We start from the raw sequence: 24,439 nt of genomic DNA, 5'->3' as shown, positions 1-24,439 counted from the left end.
AGATTAGTTGTAAGACTCTTACATTAGTACATTCTATAACACATGCCACTGAACTTGAGTCTCAAAATGTCTTGGAACAAAAGTAAGATACTTTGATATAAATGTGAAGGAAAGTAAGATTTGCAATACTTCAGACTTATATACAACAATGTCTGCACAATTACATTTAAACAAACATTAGACACAATATAATAACCCCAAAGAGTTAACTAGCTGTAATTCTCAACCAATAAATTCGGGGGCAATGGACTAAAAAATACCCCAAAAGGCATTTGCTTGGTATCATTCATTTCACATGTAAACTACAGCAATGTCGATTACAAGGAATCATAAAAAGATGCTACTTAAGATTAAAACATAGATATCACTATTGAAAACAGCAACTTAGCAATGTGAAAACCTAATTGAACTATGAAGTCATGACCAATACACTAGAGTCACAATGAACTTTTAAGTACCACAGAAAAGGGTCTGATAAGAGTTGATACATCACCTAGCGTCGTATGTACGAGTTTGTGGCTCCAACTGAACCAGCACCAGGTTGAGACTTTGCTATGGGAGCTGCTAACGCAGAAGGTTGAGCCAACTGAGCATTCTGATAAGCGCCAAATCCTTGTAAAGCAGCTTGGGAGCCGTAACCACTAACCATACTTGAGTTCATACTATTAAAATTAGGCTGCGCCATACCAAACCCACCATTGATTCCTATAGTAGGAGCAGCTCCAACCCCATTCAAGGTATGTGGAACTCCACCAGCAAATGATGGAGCCAACCCCATCCCCAAAACTTGATTCATAACCCCAAGAGCAGGATTCTGGCTCATAAGAACAGCACCCGGATTCATATTTTGGGGAACCAACCCAACTTTCAAAGCTGGCATAGCAACATTATTAGGAGCCAATGCCTCACCTGCCCCTGAAACCGGCATTGCAGGAGCTAAGTTCTTGGTGGCACGGCCTTCCGTTGCCACAGAACACCTCAACTTAAACCCTTCAAAAACCTTAAGCGGTTCTTCTAAGGCTTTCTTCATACCCTCCAAGCTCCTGTAAACAAACATAGCAAACCCTTTAAACTTCCCGGTGGCCTTGTCAATCCCCCATGGACCATCCTCAATCTCCCCATATGCTTCAAAAAATGCCCTGAGCCTCTCGGGGCTAATGTGTGGCCCAACATTCGACACGTAGATTCTACGGCTCTCTGATGACGAAGCCGACGCCGAGGCGGCAGCAGGAGTGGACTGACCTTGCAGGGTTCCCGCGATGGCGAGCTGGCACGAAGCAATTCGGTTGCCGATCTTTTTCTGAGGCTGCTTTAGGGCTTTACGTGCTCCGGCGCGTGTCTTGAAGAGGAGGAAGCCGTATCCCTTCGATCTTCCGGTGACCTTGTCGGTGACGACGTTGCAATCCTCGACGGCGCCGTATTGCTTGAAGGCGGAGAGTAGGGTTTCGGTGGTGGTGTCCCATGTGAGGCCGTGGACGAAAATCTTGCGGTGAATAGGGTCGGACTCGACGGACTTGACTATACCGGAGACAATTGAGGGGTTTGATACGGCGACTTCTTTAAGGATGTTGATGAGTTGGTCTTTGCTGAATGGTTCAAGAAGATTCTTCAGGGCGTCTCGCTTAGAAGCTTCATCTGATTCTGAATCTTCTTCATCACCATCGTCGGAGGAAGAGTCCGTTGTTGCTTGGACTTCCTGCTTCTCAACTTGTTCTTCTTCTGAAGAGGAGGAAGATGATGATTGTTGCCAGTCCAACTGAGGGTCTTTGGTGGCCATGGGGTTTAGAAGGGGTTTGGTCTCTACAGAAGAAGGAGCTTCCTTGGGGATAGATTTTCGCTTTCTCGCCATTGGAGAATAATGGAGACCAGACACAGTGAGAGACAATGCCCAACGCAACCGCTGAAAGAGCCAATTTCTTTCTTTTTTTGTTTCTTTTTTTTTCTTTAAACTAAATTCATTCATAAAAGCAACATTACAAAGGATTAGTGCAAGCTTTCACAAGGGTAATTAACCCCAATCCATATAGCTATTATTTTATTAATTAAAGGGTAATTGGCTAATACATTTGCAACCTCATTTGTCTCTCGGTATACAAAAGAAATTCTAGCAATTGAAGCATATAACATTTCCCTAATACATGTAAGTATTCCATCAATATCTCTGTAGCCCTCCTCCTTGTTATGGATTAGTTGGACGGTCTCCTAATAATTAGATTCGATACTAAATCAGTTTAAGCACCTTTGTATTCTAGTTTGCAAACCAGCTTGAATGGCAAGGAGCTCGACATGGAGTAGCGAATACTCCTGCTGCAACATCGTAGCAGAAGCAAACACGCACTGTCCATTTGTCTCATGAACAACACAACCAATACTAGATCTGCTCCCCCTTTATTCACTCCCCCATCAACATTAATCTTAATTTCATTTTGTTGAGGATGTACCCATTGAGCTTGCTGCCTTTTGTTATGATTTTTCTTGTTTAATATCGGTTGCCTATACTCCATTATATACTGAGCACATCAGTCCACAACTGCAGTCCCCTGTGGCACCCTTCCTCCATGTTTGGTGTTGTTCCTAATATACCACAATTGCCAACATAATACCAGAAAAAAATTCATATGTATCTTGGGTCATACATTTTGCAATTCTCATGAGGAAGGTAATGATATCTTCATTCTCCACCCGCTATGTTTCAGCTTTAAAACCATTAAGTTTTCACACCCCTTTATTAGTCGTACACCCCCATAATGCATGGAAAATATTTTCTCTTACCCTTTTAGAGCAACGATGGCAAGCTGGGTCCCCAATTAGCTTTTGAGAAACAAGGTTAGAGTTCGTAGGCAGCCATGAATTTGCCATCTTCTAGACAAAATGCTTGATCTTGGGCGGTAATTCCAATTTCCATAGCTTTGTCCACCATTCTTTCATTACCTTTTCATCAGAAGTAGCCACATCTTTTCGCATATCAGAAGCCATGTGACATCCTCTTCGTACTGAATACTCCCTGTTCTTACTATAATGCCACATCACTTTGTCTTCTAAGTCTTCCTTAATCGGTGGTAGCCACATGATTAATTCCGCATCCTTACAATTGAAATTAGCTCGTATAAATTCCTCATCCCACTCTTCACTTGGAAGTGTCAAATCCACAACATAAAGTTGTTCTGAAAGTGCGGGCTTGTCATATACCTTGAAACTCGTTGGCCTAGGTAGCCAAGGGTCTTTTAATATTCTAACATTCTGCCCATTGCCAACTCGCCATCTATACCCCTTCAAAATAATTTATTTTCCCACACTAAACTCCGACATACAAAGGATGCATGTGCGCCACATTTTGCCTACAACACTCCTTTATTAGGTTAATAACTTGTTTTGAGAACCTTGCTGCATAGAGACATTGGTTGCCGAAGACATCTCCAAACCTGTTTGGCAAGTAAAGCTTAGTTAAACAATTTAAGGTCTCGAAAGCTCAAACCACCCTCCTCTTTTGGCTTACATAAGTACTTCTATTTACACCAATGCGTATTCTTCTTCTTTTCCAAGGAACCCCACCAAAATCTTGCTGCCATTTTATGGATACTATTGATGGTGTTCTTTGTGAGTCGATAACAACTCATAATATATGTGGGAATGGCCTGAACAATCGCCTTAATAAGTACCTCCTTCCCACCCATTGAGAACATATGACTTTTACGTCCTCTTAACCTAGTCCACACCCTATTCTTGATAACATCAAATAATTACTTTTTATTTTTGCCAACAAAAGACGGCAACCCAAGGTACTTCCCATGATTATCCACCATCTGCCAATTCAAGTTTCCTCTCTGCTGCCACATTCTTCCCAAAGCACACTTCAGATTTGTGGAAATTAACCACTTGACCCGACGCTATAGAGTACTTATTAAGCAATGTTTGAAATCGTTGGCATGCCTCCCATGTTGCATCAAAGTATACTAATTATAATACGCCAATTCATTGAGGTATTAGGTACTTTGGTACTTCATAGGGCTGTTCATTTGATCCAATCCGTAATTTTTCAGTCAAACAACATCCAATCCGTACTAAATGCGGATTTATATTTTGGATCCATTTCAATCTGCATAAGAGTTTAAATCCAATCCAATCCGCATAAAAGTTTAAATCCAATCCAATATGTGTAAAAGTTTAAATTCATTCCAATCCAATCCACAATAGTACATATTTGATCGATTATTTTGGATAGATTACTTTCTTTAATGTTAAATTATTTTATATTCCAATAAAATGCAAAAAAAACCAATGTATATAAAGGAATGTTAAAAGAGAGGTGATGTGGCATCTTATGTGAATTTTCTTTGCTTTTCATTTTTTTTTCTCATTTTTTTTTAATTTTTTTTATACTTTTGGTAATATGAGAGTCATGTTAAAAAAGTCTCACATGGTTTAAAAACCATTGTGAGTGATATACTTTTGGTAATTTAATTTTAAAATATAATTGATCTTCATTAAAGTTTTATAAGGAAATAAATTATTAGTTGACTATTAGGTTATAAGTTAATTATTATTTATTTTTATTTAATTACTAAATTAATCACAACCATTCAATAATAGTTTAATGGCTAAAAAAAATGTAACCATGATAGTTAATATTTAATGTAACTATTGGAACCTCATCCATTTATATATTTATAAGCTAAAAAATATGAGTTAGCAATTTATTTATTTTTCCATATTTTTTATTCATTTCTCTTCTAAGTGATATTTGATATACTTATCTGAAAAACTTATATAAAATAATAAATTATAAATAATGATAGAATATAATCTAATTATATAATTAAATTAAATAATAATACACATATAAAAATGTTATGTTTTAGATTATATCATTCATTATAAGTAAATTATATATTTATATATAAAAATTACAAAAGTTTAGGAATATTGTGCGAAGCACTACTTAGTTCCCTAATAAAAAATAAAGAAAAAGAAAAATATATATAGCAGTAGCACAACCAAAATTTAACAAACATTAAAAAATAAACTATTATTTCTTAATCTCCAACAATCATCTCTTTTCACCTCTATCTAGATAATCATTTCTTTCTATCTCTATTTACATACAGAACAAACTAATATATATATATATATACTCATCTCATATGACAAAAAAAATCATTACTATATATATTTAGATTTACACCAAGATATATATGTAATTATTACTAAAATAAATAAGCTAATATATATTGGACTCTTATACTGTGAGGAATTTTCTAAATGCCCTATTTGTAGGGCATTTAATAGCTTATTCTAATTGGGTAAGTGCATTGTAATGCAACATATTTAAAATAGGATTGATTAAAATATTTTTTTTTATTTAACTCTATTTTTTTGACATTTGCTATTTAATTAAGAAATGCTATTTGTCTCCCACGTGTCCATCCTACAGTGTATCATCTAATTAATTTTTTATAATTACTTTTTTTTATTAATTCATTATTTAATTTTTGGGCATTTGTCAAAGATATAGAAATAGATAAATTCCTAATCAATTTTACGGTGATATTATATTTAGTGCAAAAATGTAGAAACTAAAACTTTTAAATAAAAATGCATTCTCCATTTTACCGGCAATCAAAAGCCGGTGACCTCCATCTTTAGCGGCAATCCAAAATGTGACCTCCATCTTTAGCAGCTATCCAAAATTCGGTGAGCTCCATCTTTACGAGCCATCAAAATCTGGTGAACTTCATCTTTATTGACCATGTGAGCTTCATTCGTAAAATGTCAATTCATCGCATAAAATCCTTACTTATGTCTAAAATTTCTAAATTCTTTCTTAACAGGGTATAGAAAATTCATACCTTGAAAATGCCAGTCAGTCCAATCACAAATCTTTTCTTGGGTTTTGGTTAATAGGGTCAAATGATTGAGCAATTCCATATTAAGAACTAATGAATTGAAATATAGGTCAAACATACTAAGAACTCGAATGGTGGTGGACGCACTGAAGTCCTCGAGGTTGTGATGCCCCAACATAGCTGGTTGAGTTTGGGAGAAGAAGGTGGAACGATGGTCTTACTGCGTGAAGAGTTATTGAGATTATTTTAGAAGAAAATGTGAAAACGAATATAAAAAAAGTTTTTTAATAAATATTTATGTAATAAGTTTCATAAAAGTAAAAAATACAAATTAAAAAGGTAAAAAATGAAAGAAACAGGTAAAGTAGCATATAACGAGTACATTTCCTAAAAAATGGGTTTTTTAAAATAAAAAAATAAAACATTAAATAAGTGAGACTCACAGTATAAATTAATAACAATCTCCTACACTGCACCACATTGTAGTGACCATGTACCCCTTTTATATCCACAAAAATATAGTGGGACCTATTTTCTAATAAATCCTCATAGATTGGGCATTTTCAAAATTTCCCACCTTAGAAAAATCCTATATATATTTCTCTAAATTTATGTGTATGTGTCTAAACGAATATGAATTATTTTTCTTAGTATTTACTATCTTCCATTATAAAACAGATAAAATGCATCAACTCAATATATTACTAGAAACAATTTTAGCAGATTATTTAAATATTAGAAGTTTGTGTACATATTTTTTTTTTAACTAGATGAGAGTTACGTGGCGAGCCACGTAAATATTAGTTTTATATAAATTCTAGTGGTTTTTGTTTAAGAATTCAGTAACTAAGCAACGGCAACAACAATGTTAGATAAATCTATTTAAGTTTTTCATATTTAAGCTTTGGAGTGTTATTTGTTTATGAATTTATTGAAATACTTGAATATTTATTGGTTATGATTTTGAATTGTTCTGATTTATTCATAATTGAATATTTACATTGATGCAATACTTGAATATTTATTGGTTCTGATCTTGAATTAAGGTCATGACATCATAGAATGTTCATACAAATGATTCCACATTTTATGTTCATAAGTACCACTTCATTGTTGTTAGAGCTTATAATACCTTTAAGTTCACCCCGTGAATTTGTTGCTTCCTTATACTGACCCTCTCGAATTAGTTGCCTAATCTTCTCAAATAAATTGTTTTGTGAAATGAGATTTTTGATTAGATACCAGAAAAGCTTTTCCAATCTCAAGAACATAAGAACCAAAATTAAAAAAAGAACCTTTGTGATTGCTTAAATCCATTATCATCAAGTCTTGACACATCTTTAAGAAAAGGACCCCATGAAAACTATAAAATCAAACATTGAAATGACTTGATTCCCATAGTTGTAAAATAAAAAAGAAATTGAAAATTCAGATCATAGTTTTTTTACCACAAAATTTGCAGGAGATATCCAACTGTCTCCCAATGAAACTCCTACATATATTGAAATTTGAAACCCCAACATAAATTTATTGATTAATTGTAAAGATTGGTTATGAGAATTGAAGATTTTTACCTCCAAATTTAAGTTTCAATTTCCCAGCTTCAATGGCTTTCAGAGCTGATAAAGCAAGAGTAACATCAAATTTTCCTCCATAAGATTCAGCAACAATGAAAAGAGGACTCTTTTGAAGAGTCTCATCTCCATTAAAGAGCTTCTTCAACAATGTGGTAAAATCATCTGCAACTTCTAAATCATTTTTCACAAACAACTTTGTGTCCTCCACAAAACTGTAACCAGTTCCAACTGATCATCCTAAATTTCACAACAAAGAAAGAAAAAGCATAAGAATCAAAACTCACAATTCCACAATACTAATTTGAAACCAATTAACTCACTTACAACAAGCAATAGATCTGATTTTTGTAACCAAGTTGAATTCCTTGAATTTAAGCTTGTATCTAATGGTCCAACCTCTTGAAAATTTCTAATTCCAACACCTGAAACTCTCCTTTTTTTCTCAAGAAACAAACAAAGGAAAAGATTCATAGTTTAATACATACAGACATATATACAAACACAACACAATCATACATATAAAACTCAATTCTAAACAAAATAAAAATATAAATTCAATCTTTACACTTCCAATGCCAAAAGACAATAGAAAAGAAACGCCAAGCTTAAAACTCAAACCCACGTAAAAACATTCTACGTACCAATAGAAGTGTAATTTCTAAAAATTCTAAATGGGTTTGCTCCCGTTGTCTTAGAACCACATCGGAATACAGTCTCGTACACCTATAAATTTCACCAATTTTTTTTTAAAAAAGACAAAAAATAGAAATTAATTCCATGGCTAAAAAGAAAGAAATCTTAAATTTAGAGAGATTGAAAACGTACGGAGTTTCGAGGATTGGAACAACGAGTGACGCTGTGGAGGATTGGCATTGTCGTTTGTTTTCACTTCGCAAAGTTCGTATCTTCTATTATTTACTATTTTTAATACTATTTATTTTTAAATACTAAGTACAATTCAACAAGTTACTTTAAATAAGTAATATAAAAAATATTAAATAAATAAATTAATAGAGTTTTAGTCTGTAGCTTTATGTTTCTAAAAAAAAGGTATTATTTTATACGGTTTGTTAGAGAGATAGGTGGCTAATATGATTTTTTTTTAATTTAAAAAAAGATTATTTAATTTTTTGGGTTTAATTATTGGGTTTATTTGTTAACGGGAGATCAAACCTATTAACATCGTTAAATTTAACAGAATATTCTTTTATTTTTAAGGTATATTCTGTTAAACCAAGAAATGCCGTTAAATAGGCACTTTTAATATATAAAGATATTACTTGAAAACTAATATAATATTATATATTATAATTTTTGTAATACACTTCCCAATCAACCAAAATTTTCGTCAATGTTATAAGTGAGATACGATGATGATATTGATTTTGAATGTAGTGGTTACGATAATTATTTTGAAATTATATATATGATGAACTTTTTATAGATTTTTTTTAATTCTTTATGTTATGTGAGGATTGTTCACTTTTAAATTTTTCTTCATTACATTAAGGGTCTGTTTGGCACAACTGTGCTGTGGGAAAAAACAGCTATAGTGTGCTGTGAGAAAAAACTACTGTAACAAAACTGTAGAAAAAAACTAAGCTGAGTGTGTTATAACATTTTTTAATTATGTTTTATCAAATGTAAAAAAAAAATTAGAAAGTAAGTATATAAAAAAAAATTTAGGTTGATGTTGTTTGCTAAAATTAAAATAAAATATAAATTATTTTTTTTTAAAAAAAATAAGAAATTTAATATTAATTTATTTTATTATAATTAGTTTATTTTAATTTTTTTAATATGTAATAAATAAGTAAATATAGTTTTAATAAAAAAAAATTATTATAATCTTTTAATCAAAATAATTTTAACTTCTCTAAAACTTATGTTTTCTTTTACTGTTTAATAAACATATTTTTATCACATGTTTTTTTAAAAATCTTTTAATTTTTCTAAAAAATTGTGCCAAGTGCCAACTGCCCCCTTAAAAGATATTTCTTTATGTGATTTTTTCCTTATATTATAGGTATGGTAGTTTGTTTTTCAAAATTCTTTTTCTAAATCTATAAAATATCTAATTTTAAATTATACATAAATAAATAACCGCACATTAATTTTAAATTCAGTTAAATGTTTACATTAATTTTATATTTACATTATATTAATTTTAAAATATTTTTTAGATGGAACGACCCATTAATTTTTAAAAATTTGTTAGTTATCTTTTTATTTATTTATTAAACGATGAAAAAATATCAGTAGATATTAATCCCTAATATAGGCTTAAGCAAAAACAGAATATCATTTATTTAAAATATTGGAAAATAAAATTAAAATTTGGTAAGACTATAAATAATAATATAGACTTACAAAACCTAAATAGAATTTTCACCGTAACATACTTTCTATTTTTTCTCCGTAACTGTCAATCGCTATTGCTCGGAAAGGAACACACTCACTCTTTCTCTCTCTCTCTCCTAAAACCCTAATTCTCTCGCATTCTCTCTCCTCGTCCTCTCGCGACTGAGTTGAAACCCTCGCCATGATCACTGGCTACTACTTCTACCTCTAGCTCTATTATTGCTCTCAAGATCTTTGATTTTGCTGGATTGTGTCAGTGACTGATTTGGTGCCAATACAACAATCCGTTATTTCGGTTGAGAAGAAAAGAGAGGATTTTCGGTTGGTTGGTTGGTGAGATCGTAGGAGGGATGGTGGTGGCGGAGAATGACGGTGGGGATGATGGAAGGGACCTCAATGGTGGGCCCAAGTCTCCGTGGAAGACTCCGGCTGCGCTTGACGCTAAGGCGGCTGCGGATATGCCTGTGATGGGGCCTGCGGAGTCTTGGCCTACTCTTACTGCTGCTCAACTGACTAAGAGCAATCCTGATTTGGCTAAACCGCCCTCTATACCGGCTGCAGAGGCAACGACAACTGGTCCCCCTTCTAATGCAGTGGCGCCGCCGCCCCAATCTCCAGTTACTGTGCAGGTTTGGATGCTGATAACCAATTTGTTTCGATTTTAATACGAGTCATTGTATTTGTCTCATTTTGTAAAACGTTGGATAGTTTGTTATGATTATATATGCTGAGAAGTATTAACTTATACATTTGTTTTTTTAAAGGAGGAACTTGGATATCGATCTAATTTGTAGGGTTTTTGTTTTCAAAGAGCTTCACCATATGGGTTGTTGATCTAGTAATAATACGTTGGAGGAAGATAGTATTTTGTTGATGTCGCTATTTAATGGGCTTAGTTGTGTTGGGTCTTTATTATTTAGATACTTTCGTTGATTTAAAAGCTTATCCTTGAATATTTGTCTCCTAAAGCTAGGAAATTGGTATCTATGTAGTGGGATTCAATATTTTTCAGAATTAATTTCTTGCGCAGTATCACTATAACATTCTGTTTCGCTATAAGTTACTTTTTTATCATTATTGTCATTTTTAAAATTTTTCTTAAATGAACTTTGAGAGAGGTCTGGCTATGATTTTTGAGCCGACAGATAACGTGGTTGATGTGAACTTGTAATGCTTAAGCTGTGTGGTTTGATTTTGTGGAGTTTCAGGATACACTACATTCTTGCTCTTTGTCTTATGATGTGTATTATTTTTTAATTTAGTTTAAGTGTTATATTATAGGTGTCATGCTGTATCATTCTTGTTTTTAACAAAACATCAAATGGAAGGTGAGAGATCTTTGTATCTCCACCATTTTATTTGTTGTAATTAAATATAATATATGATCTTACGCCTAGGAAACATTAACAAAACTAGCTGTTGTTTACATTTTTGTTTGGTCATCCAGGGATCAGTTGGGCATCAAAAGACTTATGGCTCAGGAAATGTTAATCCTTCACACAAGCATCCATCACGACATCTAAGATCAGGGTCTAAGCGTAATCCGCACGGCTCTGGTTCTGTTCCTGTTCCTGTTCCATTCTTTCACCCGCTTCAACCTGTAGCTCCGCCCGTAATTCATTCTATGGGACCTCCACCTCCTATGGCAGTTTCTGCGTATCCATACCAGCCATTCTCTGGACCTGTTCAAAATGTTGAAACTCATTTGGGAAAATCTGGATCTGAGACACCAGTTCAAGCATTTATGACACCAGCTCAGCCTCTCCCTCTCCCGCTCCCACGAGGGGACCAAAATGTTTACCCTGCCCACTTTTCCAATAGAAGACCCAATGCACAAGAATCTGTCAGCCATTGGAATCAGAATTGGCATCATCAACGAGCATTTAGGGACCCCCCCATTCAAATGCAACAGGGTATTGGGCCTAGACCTTTCGCTGGACCTCATTATTTTCCTGCGGGTCCTGGGTTCATGGTACCAAGTTTCCAGGGTAATTACATCAATTAATTGTGTGATTTTTTAGGATAATGTTATTTTTCATCATCCAACTGAGTTTTTTTGTTTGTGTTCTCACTCACCAGAATTTTCTTGCTACATATACAAAATTAATATATGCATTTGTATGCCATATTCATCGTTTCCGTTAGCTTTTAAATATAATAATCTACAACTGGCTTGCATTTTTTGCGCAGGACCTGGACCAATGTACTATGTATCAGCTGGACACCAAACTGCTACTAGGGGTCCTCCATATATGGTTCCATACCCTCTCAGCCCTGGTGCTCCAATGGTGTCCCCGAAGACATTGGATTTAAAAAGTGATTTAGTGAAACAAATTGAATACTATTTCAGGTAAGAGAGCTAATGTGAATAGAAAAATGCATCATTCTATTTGTTGCTTTGTGTGTTCATGCGTGCGATTGCAGACATTTACTTTTATTTATTCTGTTTCGTACAAGAGCATTGATAGCCACTGACTTATTAATTTTCATTTGGCAGTGATGAGAATTTGCGAAATGACCGTTATTTAATTTCTGTAATGGATGACCAAGGACTGGTTCCAATATCCCTCATCGCAGAATTCAAACGAGTAAGTTCAGAATTAATAGATAAATAATTCATATGGTTGATGCTTCAATGATTTCATGATTTTCTGTTTAATTATTTATTTATCTGAGAGCAGTAATGTTAAGACTTATTTGGGAAAATATTTCTGTTTGATACAGGTTAAGAAAATGACCACAGATATCTCATTTATTCTTGATGCGCTGCAAGGCTCAGTTACTGTAGAAGTGCAGGTTATTTTCCTTAAGCTCTATCTGTTATTTCATTGAACTTTATTCCTGCTCAACTTTTCATATTCAAAAGCATTAGTGTTTGGTGCAATCTTAAAGTTCAGTGAAATTTTTGATATGAAGCCTTCTTAGAGTTATCACTAATTTATTTTCTAGAGTTTCCTGTTTTAGCAAGTCCCTAGAGGTCTCTTTTTCTCCTAACTAATGTATATTTTAATTTGGAGTTTTGTGTTATGTACTTTTAGGGAAACAAGATACGGAGGCGTGATGGGTGGGAAAAATGGATTCCAGCTCAGGCAGATTCCAATGTGACATCAAAACCCGAGACTCCCTCAGGCCAGCTTTCAGAGAAGTCTGTTTTTAACAATGATGGACATGGTGATAGTAAAAGGGAGGCTTCTGAAGAAAATGTCGACCCGGCAAAAAATGATGATAAATTGACTGAACAGTTTCCTTTAAACAACAAGGCTCAGGAAAGTAATAGTTTTTCCATTAATGGTGAATCCCCTTCAGGCGGATGTGGCGACTCAATTGGGAAATCAAATGTTCCATCCAACAGCAAGTGCTCAGATCTTGGCAGCAATATTTCAACTTGCACAGATCACTCGCAAGGTACCAAACCTTCTAAATGTGATGAACCTTGTACTGAGGGCACTCAAATGTCATCTGAGGTGGCTATTAAGAATCATGATGACATATCCAATGATTTTGCCAATACGTTTATGCTCGACGAAGAACTGGAGCTTGAGCATAAAGTAACAAAGAATGATGGTCTTTCATCAGCTAGAAGGTACAGGTAGTTTCTCTGCTTGCTGCTGCACTTGTTTTTATGTTTTGGCAACACATAATTTAGGGATGAAAGAAATTGGTAAGGGTAGGGAACTGGCAGATCCAGTTCTTACTTAGGCTGCCCTCCTTATTTATTTATTTACTTTTTTTTTTTCGTTTTAGCCTTTTCTGTATAAAAGTTCACTATAATGCACCTGTTGAATTTTTTTTGTTTTATTTTACATGTAAATTTTTATACTTTGGTCATTATTTGTAATTTTATAGTTTGGCAGTTGCCCCACCTGAATTTTTTTAAAAAATGTGTAATTTCTTTCTTCATTTTAGCCATTTCTATATAAAACTTTGCTATAATGCACATATTGAAACTTCTTATATTTATTTTTCATGTAATATTTTACTTTGGTCATTATTTGTACATTACTACATTTACAAATATATTATATTTCTAATAAAATTTTCATATATAAATTTTGTGAGTGCATATAATTGTATTAAACATACATGTTTTTTTTTATTTCAAAAAAAAAACATACATGTTTTTTAAATCTTTTTCCGGTGCTCATTTTTTTTTGGGTCTGCTACTCTTCAAAAAGTAAAAGAGAAAAAATGTGGACGAATAATAGAAAGCATTCTTTTCTAGAGTTTGATAGAGGGAGAAAAAGTTGATTTAAAGTTACTGTTTTCCCCATACATCATTACTTTAAATCTCCCTGATTTTTCAAAACCCTTATCAATTTGAGAAGTTTTCCATTCCCTTTTCTTAATTTTTGGAGGATTTAACTTTATGTTGCATCATTCCATTTTTCTCCTTTTGATAATAAGATTGTATAAAAGAGGAGAATAATTACTAGAGACTGCTAGGTATTTTTCATCTAAAGATACACAGAATCGTCTTAAATTGAAAAAGAAAAGGGATTTTAATCTTTTTTTTTTTTTTAAATCCCAACTGGCGACCAATATAATTTTTCCCAAAATTTGTGAACAATCCAATTTTACGTAAATCCTAGTTTCCCTACCAAAGAGCCAGTAAGTTGCCTTATTAGCCATGATCCCTAGTTTCTGTTTGCTTGCTTACCTACATCTGTGTCAAAACCCATTGCACTCCAAATTCTGTCAGAAACAAAGACTACATTTTGGTTGATAAAGATAGTGTAGAAATAGAGAATCCCCCATTCCAATTTTTCCTTCCGCATTTTTGTATCTTCTTCACAATCTCTTCCATTTTTTTTTCCCTTTCTCTTCCTTTCTGACCTTTAACAAACATTTTAGTATTTTGCATCCAAGCATTTAGTATTTTTTTCCTACTTCATGTGGAAGTATTTAAATGTGTACAGTTCCTCATTTAAGGGATAGTTCATCTGTAGTGTGCCCTTCCTAATGCCTCCATCCATTTTAATTTTGAATGACCTTGTTGACCAGTAGAATTGACGATGAAGATGAAGAGGTGATAGTTAATGATCAAGATGTCCAAAGACTAGTCATCGTCACTCAGGTACGAGCTGGCATCAAGTAAAATAGCTATACCTTTTTTAAGGTTCTGTAATGTATAGCGAGTACGATGCCATGACATTTACTTATTTGATTTTAGAATCTACAGTAATTATCGTCTACTATTTAGCCTAAGTTCTTGGACAGGGTTGTGTATGTTTTACAAAATGTTCAATTGTCCTGTAATACATTGTGTTCATAACTTCTTTACCTCCTGAAGCGTGGAGACTATTGGTTGTCCTTGCGTTTGGCTCTCAAACAAAATATAATTATTGGCTTTTTCTTTTTTCCTTTGGAGTCACTCAAACTACCCTTTCATTTAGTTTCTCTTTTTCTTTATAAAACACTAATTTTTGTAGTGCTTTACTACAATGGTAATATGTTTTATTAGATTAATCATGTGTTTTACAATGTATGATTCCACCCCTTGTATCTTGTGATTACTGTCCCTGAGTTTGGTTGTTGAGCAAGTCATGTTTGTGTGAGTTTTTCTGGAATTTAGATTAACAGTGCTAATTAACATGCTCTTTGTCTTTAATTGCTTTGTCAAATGGATTATTGTTGCCATTTTTTTTATTTAACTATTTTGACACTTCAAATCCAAGAGGTCATTGGTTCAAATTTTCCAAGGAAAAGAATAAGAACCCTATTCAACTTCAGGAGTAACGCTACTAAATAATTTGTGGCTCTATTGTCACTTTTTATTTTTGCTTTCTTTCTCTAATCTGTCCTTTTTTTAATCAAATGTAGGACATTTAAATTTTATTTTCACATCTCTTATATTCTAGAACAATTATTTTCCAACCACGTAAATGCACACATAAACTTCTAGTCTTTTTCCCATTTCATTCACATATACACATGCACATGGACTAAGGAACTTTAAATATATATGTGTATATGGCTTCAGATTCACAATCTGTTCATTCGTGCTTATATAAAAGCACATTGAATACAATTTCGAAGATTCATGATAACTTAACCCGAATAGTAGATGTGCTTGTGGTGTGAGGGAGAGGGGATTGCTAAGAAATAGGGCAGTATTGTCAATACTAAATGAAGGTGTTCAAGTCAATTTTCCAAAAGATATTTTTATATATGTAGCAATTTGGGAATGATACTTCTAATCTGATATTATTGATGAAAATGTAGCCTTTATATAGGCTGATTACATAGTAGAATTAGGCAACAATCAAGGAAATTAGGAAAAAAGACAACCTAAACTAAGCTGTCAAAAACACCCTAAATATAACTGTACAAAGCTATTTACATAGATATTTCTACACTCCCCCTCAAGCTGAGTTGTATATGTTATACAAACCCAGCTTGGATTTAAATTCTTCAAAACTTGTTCTTGGTAGGGCTTTTGTTAGAATGTCAGCGATTTGTTTCTTTGTAGGGATGTAGTTGAGTTCAATGATCTTTGAATTCACCTTTTCCGAAATGAAGTGTCTGTCTATCTCAACATGTTTAGTTCTGTCGTAGTGAACTGGATTTTTAGCAATGCTAATTGCAGCTCGACTATCACTATACATTTTAAAGGACTCGGGAGATTCAAACCTTAATTCATTCATAAGCCTTTTGATCCACATCCCTTCACAAATACCTAAGGCCAAAGCCCGATATTCTGACTCTGCGCTACTCCTTGAGACTACAGACTGCTTTTTGCTGCGCCAGGTAACTAAATTACCCCATACATAAGTGCAATAACCACTGGTTGATCGTCTATCAGTCAGCTCTCCAGCCCAACTAGAGACTGTGTAAACTTCCAAGTCTCGATTGTTGTATTTTCTGAAGTGCAAACCTAGACCTGGTGTCATTTTCAGATACCTTAGAATACGATACACCGCTTCCAAATGTTCCTCACAAGGATTGTGCATATGTTGACTAACAACACTGACAGGAAAGGCGATATCTGGTCTAGTATGAGAGAGATAGATTAGTTTTCCTACTAATCTCTGATAGCTCCCCCTCTCTACTGGAGTTGAATCCTCTCTTCGATTAGCTTTCAAGTTTGGATCCATGGGAGTGTCAACCGGCTTGCTCCCAATCATTCCAGTTTCCTTTAGAAGATCTAGGATATACTTTCGTTGAGATATAACAATTCCTTCTTTCGATCGAGCTACTTCCATACCAAGAAAGTATTTGAGGGTTCCTAGATCTTTGATTTCAAAAGCTGAGGCAAGAAGTCTTTTGAGATCTGAAATTTCTTCTGTGTCATCTCCAGTTAAGATTATGTCATCCACATATACAATGAGAATTGCTAGCTTTCTAGTTGGAGAGAACTTGAAAAATAGAGTATGATCAGCCTGGCTTTGAGTATATCCATGTTTGACAACTAACTTTGCAAATTTGTCAAACCATGCCCGAGGTGACTGTTTCAAGCCATAAAGGGATTTGAGAAGTTTGCACACTACTCGACCACTGTAGTGTTTCTTCATCCCTGGTGGAATTTCCATATAGACTTCTTCTTCGAGATCCCCATTCAAAAAAGCATTTTTTACATCCAGCTGATATAAAGGCCAATCACAATTTACAGCTAGTGATAACAAGATTCTTACTGTATTAAGTTTGGCGACGGGAGCAAAGGTCTCCTGATAGTCAACACCATATGATTGAGTGAACCCCTTGGCGACAAGTCGAGCCTTGAATCTGTTGATACTCCCATCTGAATTATACTTGATGGTGAAAATCCACTTACAACCAACTGTCCGCTTTCCTTGAGATAACTCAGTGACAACCCAAGTACCATTCTTCTCAAGGGCATTCATTTCTTCATCGACTGCACTCTTCCATTTAGGATCTTTCAAGGCCTCATAAATGTCTGTGGGAATCTGAATAAGATCAAGAGAAGATACAAAAGCTCGATACATAGGTGTTAGTTTCCCATAAGCAACATACTTTTGAATGGGGTGATTGGTACAAGTTCTGACACCCTTTCGATGAGCAATAGGAAGGTCGAGATCATCAATAGTAGGAGAAACTAACTCATGAGTCACAAAATCCTTACCTTCATGATTTTCAAGGTTGAGAGGGCTATGATGAGTGTTTGAACAGCTCTTGTCTTGCATGTTGGCCTCTATATTCCCAATTTTCCTCCTGCTATAAACACGAAGTTCTTTGTTACCTATTGCTTGAGTTTGAAGTGGTGGTGAGTTTGAAAGAGTGTTTGGATTTTCTGAGGAGGAAAGTGATGTTGGATTGAGTGTAGAGAATGACGGGTTTGATGTGTTTTCTGGAGATGAGTTGGATGTGTTTTCTGGAGACGGGTTGTAGGGGTGAGCAACGGTTGGTTTGGTCGGTTTTTTACACAAAAAAAATCCAAAATTCGATTTTCGGTTTTTATGGTTCTAATCCGAAAACCGACCGACCATTATAAAATATAAAAAAACCGACCGTTTTAATCCACGGTTTGGTCGGTTTAAACCGACCAAACCGAACTTTATTTATTTTTTTTTAAAAAAATAAGTTTTTAAATTTTTTATAAATATTTGAAAACTAAAAAAAATAAAGTATTGTATCAAATATCATATAATTTAAAAATAAAACTTTCTTAGTTAAATAAATAATGTAAAATAAATTTTTTTAAATTTGTTCAAATTATTTGTACTACTAATATGATAATGAGTTATATTAAAAAACTAGTATTATTTTATGAATGTGTGTATATAATACGTAAATGCATCAAATTATAATAAAATAAAATAATGAATAATTGAGACTTTAAATAAAAAAGATATAAGTAAAATTAGTTTAATAAAATTGTATATTAAATATGTAGAAAAATAATATATATTATATATAATATATATGTTCGGTCGGTTCTCGGTTTAATCGGTCGGTTTGCCATTGACACTAAAACCGACCATGTTAAGGCGGTTTTAACCGAAGGCGGTTTTTTCGGTTTTCGGTTTTTTCGGTGTCGGTTTTTTCGGTGTTCGGACGGTCGGTTTACTCGGTTTGGTCGGTTTCTTGGATTTTTTGCTCACCCCTAACGGGTTGGATGTGTTTTTCTGGATTGATATCCAATTGGACAGGGAAAAGAGGCAAGGAAGGCAAAGGTTGAGCACTTTGATGTTCGTGCGCCATAACATTAGATTGAGGAAAAACAACTTGATGATTCTGAAGGATTTCCCAAAACTGATATTCATGTGAATGCTCTCCCTGAATACCAGATTTGGGAAAGAAAGGTTGATGTTCAAAGAATGTGACATCCATAGTGTTATAAACCCTTTTTGAAATTGGAGAGTAACATTTGTACCCTTTTTGAGTGTTGGCATACCCGATGAAGATGCACTTGTGAGATTTTGGATCAAGTTTTGTTCTGTTGTGATCATAAACATGAACAAAGGATGTACATCCGAAGACTTTGAATGGAAGATCTGAAGAAAAAGCTGAGATATGAGGGAATGTAGCAAGTAACAAATTTCTTGGGGCTTTGAATTGTAATACACGGCTAGGCATACGATTGATGAGGTAGGTGGATGTGAGTAAGGCTTCCCCCCAAAACTGTTTGGGAACATTATTTGAAAACATGATAGATCTAGAAACTTCAAGAAGATGCCTATTTTTTCTTTCAGCCACTCCATTTTGTTGCGGAGTATCAACACATGAACTAATGTGAACAATTCCTTGATCTAACAAGTATGGACCAAGTATGGAGTTGAAATATTCCTTTCCATTATCAGTTTTCAAGATTTGAATCTTTTGGTTAAATTGATTTTGAATCATGGAATGAAATTTTTGAAAAATGGAAGCAGTTTCAGATTTTTCTTTCATAAGGAAGGTCCATGTTGTCCTAGTATGGTCATCAATAAATGATACAAACCATCTAGATCCATTAATATTTGTTACTCGCGATGGTCCCCAAATATCACTATGTATCATTGAAAAAGGTCGGGAAGGTTTGTAAGGAAGACTAGGGTAAGAGTTTCGAGTATGTTTAGCAAGTTGGCAGACTTCACAATAAAAGAATTTTGGTCTTTTGTGGACAAATAACTGAGGGAACAATTTTTCAAGATAACCAAAATTTGGATGTCCAAGCCGAAAATGCCACAACATGACGAGATTTTCATTCGAAACAGACACAGAATTGAAAACTGAATCTAAATTAGAGTAGTTACCACAACTTGGTGTATGAACTTGTTTACTTTTAGAAGAAGCCTTGAGAATATAGAGCCCATCATGCATTTCAGCACTGCCAATCACTTTTTCCGAGCCATCAACCTGAAATTTACAAAGATTTGGATAGAATTTAGTTACACAATGTAGATCTCGAGTAAGTTTACTTATCGAAAGAAGATTGCAATTCAGTTTAGGGACAAATAGAACAGATGAAAGGAGAAGGTCATCTGATAATGTTACGGCAACCGGTCCCTATCCTTTGGTGTGAGAGAGCCATCAGCAATTCTAACTGTTTGGGAATGAGCACATGGTTTGAAGGTGTTGAAGAGTTGGAAATCACCCGTCATGTGGTCAGAGGCTCATGAATCAACTATCCAAGTACCTTTGTTGGAGGCAGCAGTAAACGTGTGAGATGTAGAACCTTGATGACACACTATACTAGCATTTGCCTTGATTAAGGGAGATTTTGGCTGCTGTATAGACTGTCGAAGAGGATTCATTGAAATGAATCAAAAAGACAATGAATCTAGAGAAAAACTTAGCCAAAGAAATAATTTATTGTAGCGAAGAACCCCAGATGAAGAGTCACAGCCAAAGCAGTGAGTGCCAGGGAGGAAGACGTCAAAGAAACGATAGTTAGAGATGGCTCACACGCCTGCACGCACGTGGCGTGTGGGTGATGATGTCAGAGGATGGGCGGGGCGTGTGGCTCACGCACCACTGTTATGGACCCTGAACTTTGGGGTTTTGCCGATCGGGGCTGTGGTAAGCTTTTTGGATAGGAGGTGAGATTAGAAGAGGACTGTGTACCAGATTTCTAAGATTGTGCCTCAAAGAACTAAACCCTAATTTTTTTTTTTAAAAAAAAGGCAGAAAAAAAAAACGATTTTTTTTTTACTACAAATGCTCTGATACCATGTAGTAATTTGGGAATGATACTTCTAATTTGATATTATTGATGAAAATGTGGCCTTTATATAGGCTGATTACATAGTAGAATTAGGCAACAATCAAGGAAATTAGGAAAAAATACAACCTAAACTAAGCTGTCAAAAAACACCATAAATATAACTGTACAAAGCTATTTACAAAGATATTTCTACAATATACATATATATATAAAGATATATATATAAGCTGTATATGTAATTAAATAGGAGGGGATGGGAAGAGATAAGGGAAACAATAAATCCACCACCCAAATACTTAACATAACCCTTCATTTAGTAAATTTTTTCCTGTAAATATATCCTATATGAGAATATACAAATGTACTCTTATGACGTTAAATATGAGATTCTTGTTCGTCTGAATATTGCAATAAGTCCTGTGTTTCTCATTCCATTTACTTGAAATCAGCTAGTTATAAATTACAAGGGATTGATGGCCTCTTTACTATGCTGCATCATATGAAAACTTACCCTTTCTGGTATGCGAGAAAGTTGTGTACCAAAGTAACTCTAAACAGTTGTCATGCTCTACTCTGCCTTTACAGAATAGTGGGGTAATTGATGGATCTACAATTGGAGGTAAACAATCGAAATCCATTTCCAACGAGCTTGCTTCAACTATAAATGATGGTCTTTACTTCTATGAGCAGGTTGAGAAGAATCATTTTGGATTGTTTGTTGACCCTTTTACATTATGGTGCCCAATTCTGATGTCCATTTTTTGGCAGGAACTGAAAACCAAGCGTTCTGGTCGTAAAAAGAACAGTTCTAGCTATTGTGCATCAGGACTGTCAAATTTGAAACCTGGAGAGAACTTTGCTGGAAACAATGGGATTGAAGACTCTGGAAGTGCTAATTCTCGAAAGAAGCAGAATAAAAGCTTTCCAAAACACCAGTCATCCCACAAACAAAGATTCTTTTCTAGCACATTTAGGAATCACGGAAGTGGTCGACAATCATCGGGAATCATATCAGAGAGCCCACCTAGTAACTCGGTTGGATATTTCTTTGGGTCCACCCCTCCTGAAAATCATTGGTTAGTCTAAAGCGACTGTTGCTTCTGTTTTTGACGTTGTTGCTCTTTCTCAGCAATGATATTGTTCTGGCTAGCATTTTTGAGGTGTTTTATTTTTCAGAGTCTTAAGAGTGCCAAAATCCAAGTAAATCTTAATAGCAAGAATGTTCGCTACCTGGTAACAGATTGGTTTTGAGTCCCTTTTGTGGTTCTAGTATCTAATTCTCATTTACTTTGGGTTTTCAGCCTAAGGTCTTCAAAAATGAGTGTTTCTCCACATGGGATCCTCTCAGGTAGTAGTCCACCCGTGGGTTCTTTGCCCAAGTCATTTCCACAGTTTCAGCATCCAAGCCATCAGCTTCTTGAGGAGAATGGTTTTAAACAACAGAAGTAAGGATATAATAATTCTGGATATATTCATAGAGTGGGCTCAAAATTTTCTGTTTACTTAGTTACCATTTCTTTTAGGTACCTGAAGTACCAAAAGCGATGCCTGAGTGACAGAAAGAAGCAGGGCATTGGTTGTAGTGAGGTGTATTGCTTTTCTGAACTTTTGCCTCTTTTTTTTTTATTTGTTGAATAGTTTGTGTGGGTGAGTTTAGTTACAGGGGGGATTATGGAAATATTTTTATATTTAAAGATCTTGATAAAGTTTGGTATTTTGGCTACAACTTCTCACCATTTTATTATCCCCTTTGAGCGCAAGGGTTTGGTTACAGTAATGAAAGTATGAAACTGTGAACCTGTTTACATGGTCTTATGGGATTTGTTTCTTACTTTTTTTACTGGTCATAAATAATCATGGATGACACTGACATTTGAATTGTATCCCTTGCCACTTTTGAATGCAGGAAATGAATACTCTTTATAGGTTTTGGTGTTATTTCCTTAGAGATAATTTCGCCCCTTCAATGTATAACGAGTTCCAGAAATATGCGAGAGAAGATGCTGCTGCAAGTTATAATTATGGAATAGAATGCCTTTTCAGGTTCTATAGGTATGTGCAATGCACTAAAGATCTTCTAGTCTTATTCTTTATTCTCATAATCTTAGTTTCTAGATTTTCGCTTTATTCAAAAAAAAAAAAAAAAAGTTTCTAGATTTTCGCTTGGTTTATATTCAATAGAGAAGTTTAATGTTCTTGGGCAGGGTGAGTACTTCAAATTATGAATTATGGAGATTGGAGATTAATTGAAATTTTTGTTATTGTAGTTATGGTTTGGAAAAGGAATTTAAGGAGGACTTATATAAGGACTTTGAACAGCTTGCACTTGAGTTTTACCAAAAAGGCAATCTTTACGGCCTTGAAAAATATTGGTAACTATTTTCTTGTACATTTTATAATTATTATTGTTATCATTTAGCTCGATTGTTTTTTTTGCTTGATTTAACTGTAGCTCAGAAAAATAGTGGTATATGAGTAGAGTTGAAAATATAAGCGAGAAAACGTTAAACGAGGGGATGAGTTAAATTAGGAGAAAATTAGTTGGGTGCAAAGTTATGATTTTATTTTTCTTTGTATTGAAGTACAAGAAGATCAAAATTGGATAGGATAATTATTCAGTTTTTAAGTGAGCTTAATTTTTTTAATAACAAAATTGCATGATAAAATTTATCTAATTCTATCCGATCCTACTCTCTCATGACCTATGAGGAATGTCTTACTCCTTAAACAAGCTCACACGTTCAATAACTTGAGTAATTATCAAGTTTGCTTATGATGGTTTGCTATTATATGAATATTTCTGACATTGAAATATGTCTGAATTTGAGAAGTTGACAAGTTGACTACTGGTTATTCCCGACAATAAATTGATAAGGGTGACTGTTTTTAAGAGTCACTTATTGTATGGCAGGGCATTTCATCATTATCGCGAACAACGTGACCATAAAGAGCCTCTAGAGAAGCATCCAGAATTGGATAGACTGCTTCGGGAAGAGTACCGTTGCTTGGGGGATTTTCGCGCCAAGGAGCGAGCTGCTGCTACCTTAAAAGGGAACAATCATTAAGCTAGTTATAATGCCTACCTGAGTGGCATTAGAAATGGTGAAATGATAATCAATTTTGAATGACAGATTCAGCCAGCTTATTAAAGATTTTTGGAGTTGCACGGCCAATTTTTGATTTGGAGGCAAAGAAAGAGAAAAGAAGAGATGGGTTTTCATTTGTATAATATTTTGTTGCTGGGATTATTTTACACACCTCTGTGAGAGGGCTGCTGACTGCTGAGTTTTTGTTGTTGAAGGTTTTCCTTTGCTCGTCGGTATGTCTTTTGTACGGAGTTTGTCTGAGCTTGGAGAGGAGGTGCCTGTCATTTTACTCTCTCACATTTGATCCTTCTTTGGATTGTAACATGTATATATCAAGCGAAAAAAAATTAAAAAAAAAATATAAAAACGAAAAACAAAACAAAAAAACAAATTAAACTTGTAGTTTAGACATTGTGAAAAATGAAATAAGAGTTTTGAAAGTCTAATTTTGTTTTGGTTACATTTCAA

At 34.3% G+C, this 24,439-nt stretch overlaps 2 protein-coding genes across 5 annotated transcripts; one reads left to right on the top strand and one right to left on the bottom strand.

Moving 5' to 3' along the window:
- Positions 1 to 245: 245 nt before the first annotated feature.
- LOC115720637 (UBP1-associated protein 2A) lies at positions 246 to 1,942 on the bottom strand. The gene has a single exon (XM_030649803.2). The coding sequence runs from the start codon at positions 1,847 to 1,849 to the stop codon at positions 494 to 496; it is 1,356 nt and encodes a 451-aa protein (XP_030505663.2). The 5' UTR covers positions 1,850 to 1,942; the 3' UTR covers positions 246 to 493.
- A 7,856-nt stretch (positions 1,943 to 9,798) lies between these two features.
- On the top strand, positions 9,799 to 24,439 carry LOC115719634 (la-related protein 1A). 4 transcript variants are annotated; one of them, XM_030648749.2, is made up of 14 exons: positions 9,799 to 10,410; positions 11,229 to 11,769; positions 11,972 to 12,131; positions 12,279 to 12,369; positions 12,506 to 12,577; positions 12,820 to 13,364; positions 14,786 to 14,855; positions 21,471 to 21,575; positions 21,654 to 21,961; positions 22,187 to 22,330; positions 22,409 to 22,472; positions 22,792 to 22,937; positions 23,153 to 23,257; positions 23,797 to 24,439. In XM_030648749.2, exons 1-14 carry the CDS (start codon positions 10,132 to 10,134, stop codon positions 23,948 to 23,950), a joined length of 2,784 nt encoding a protein of 927 aa, XP_030504609.1. In that variant the 5' UTR covers positions 9,799 to 10,131; the 3' UTR covers positions 23,951 to 24,439. The 4 variants fall into 4 exon arrangements, with proteins under 4 accessions (XP_030504609.1, XP_030504608.1, XP_030504607.1 ...); XM_030648748.2 differs by having other exon boundaries at positions 14,783 to 14,855; XM_030648747.2 differs by having other exon boundaries at positions 12,820 to 13,370.

Source organism: Cannabis sativa, unplaced genomic scaffold, assembly GCF_029168945.1.
Source record: "Cannabis sativa cultivar Pink pepper isolate KNU-18-1 unplaced genomic scaffold, ASM2916894v1 Contig1, whole genome shotgun sequence".
NCBI classification, from domain to species: Eukaryota; Viridiplantae; Streptophyta; class Magnoliopsida; order Rosales; family Cannabaceae; genus Cannabis; species Cannabis sativa.
Note: the sequence above shows the minus strand (reverse complement) of the source record. Positions and strands in the feature narration are given on the sequence as shown.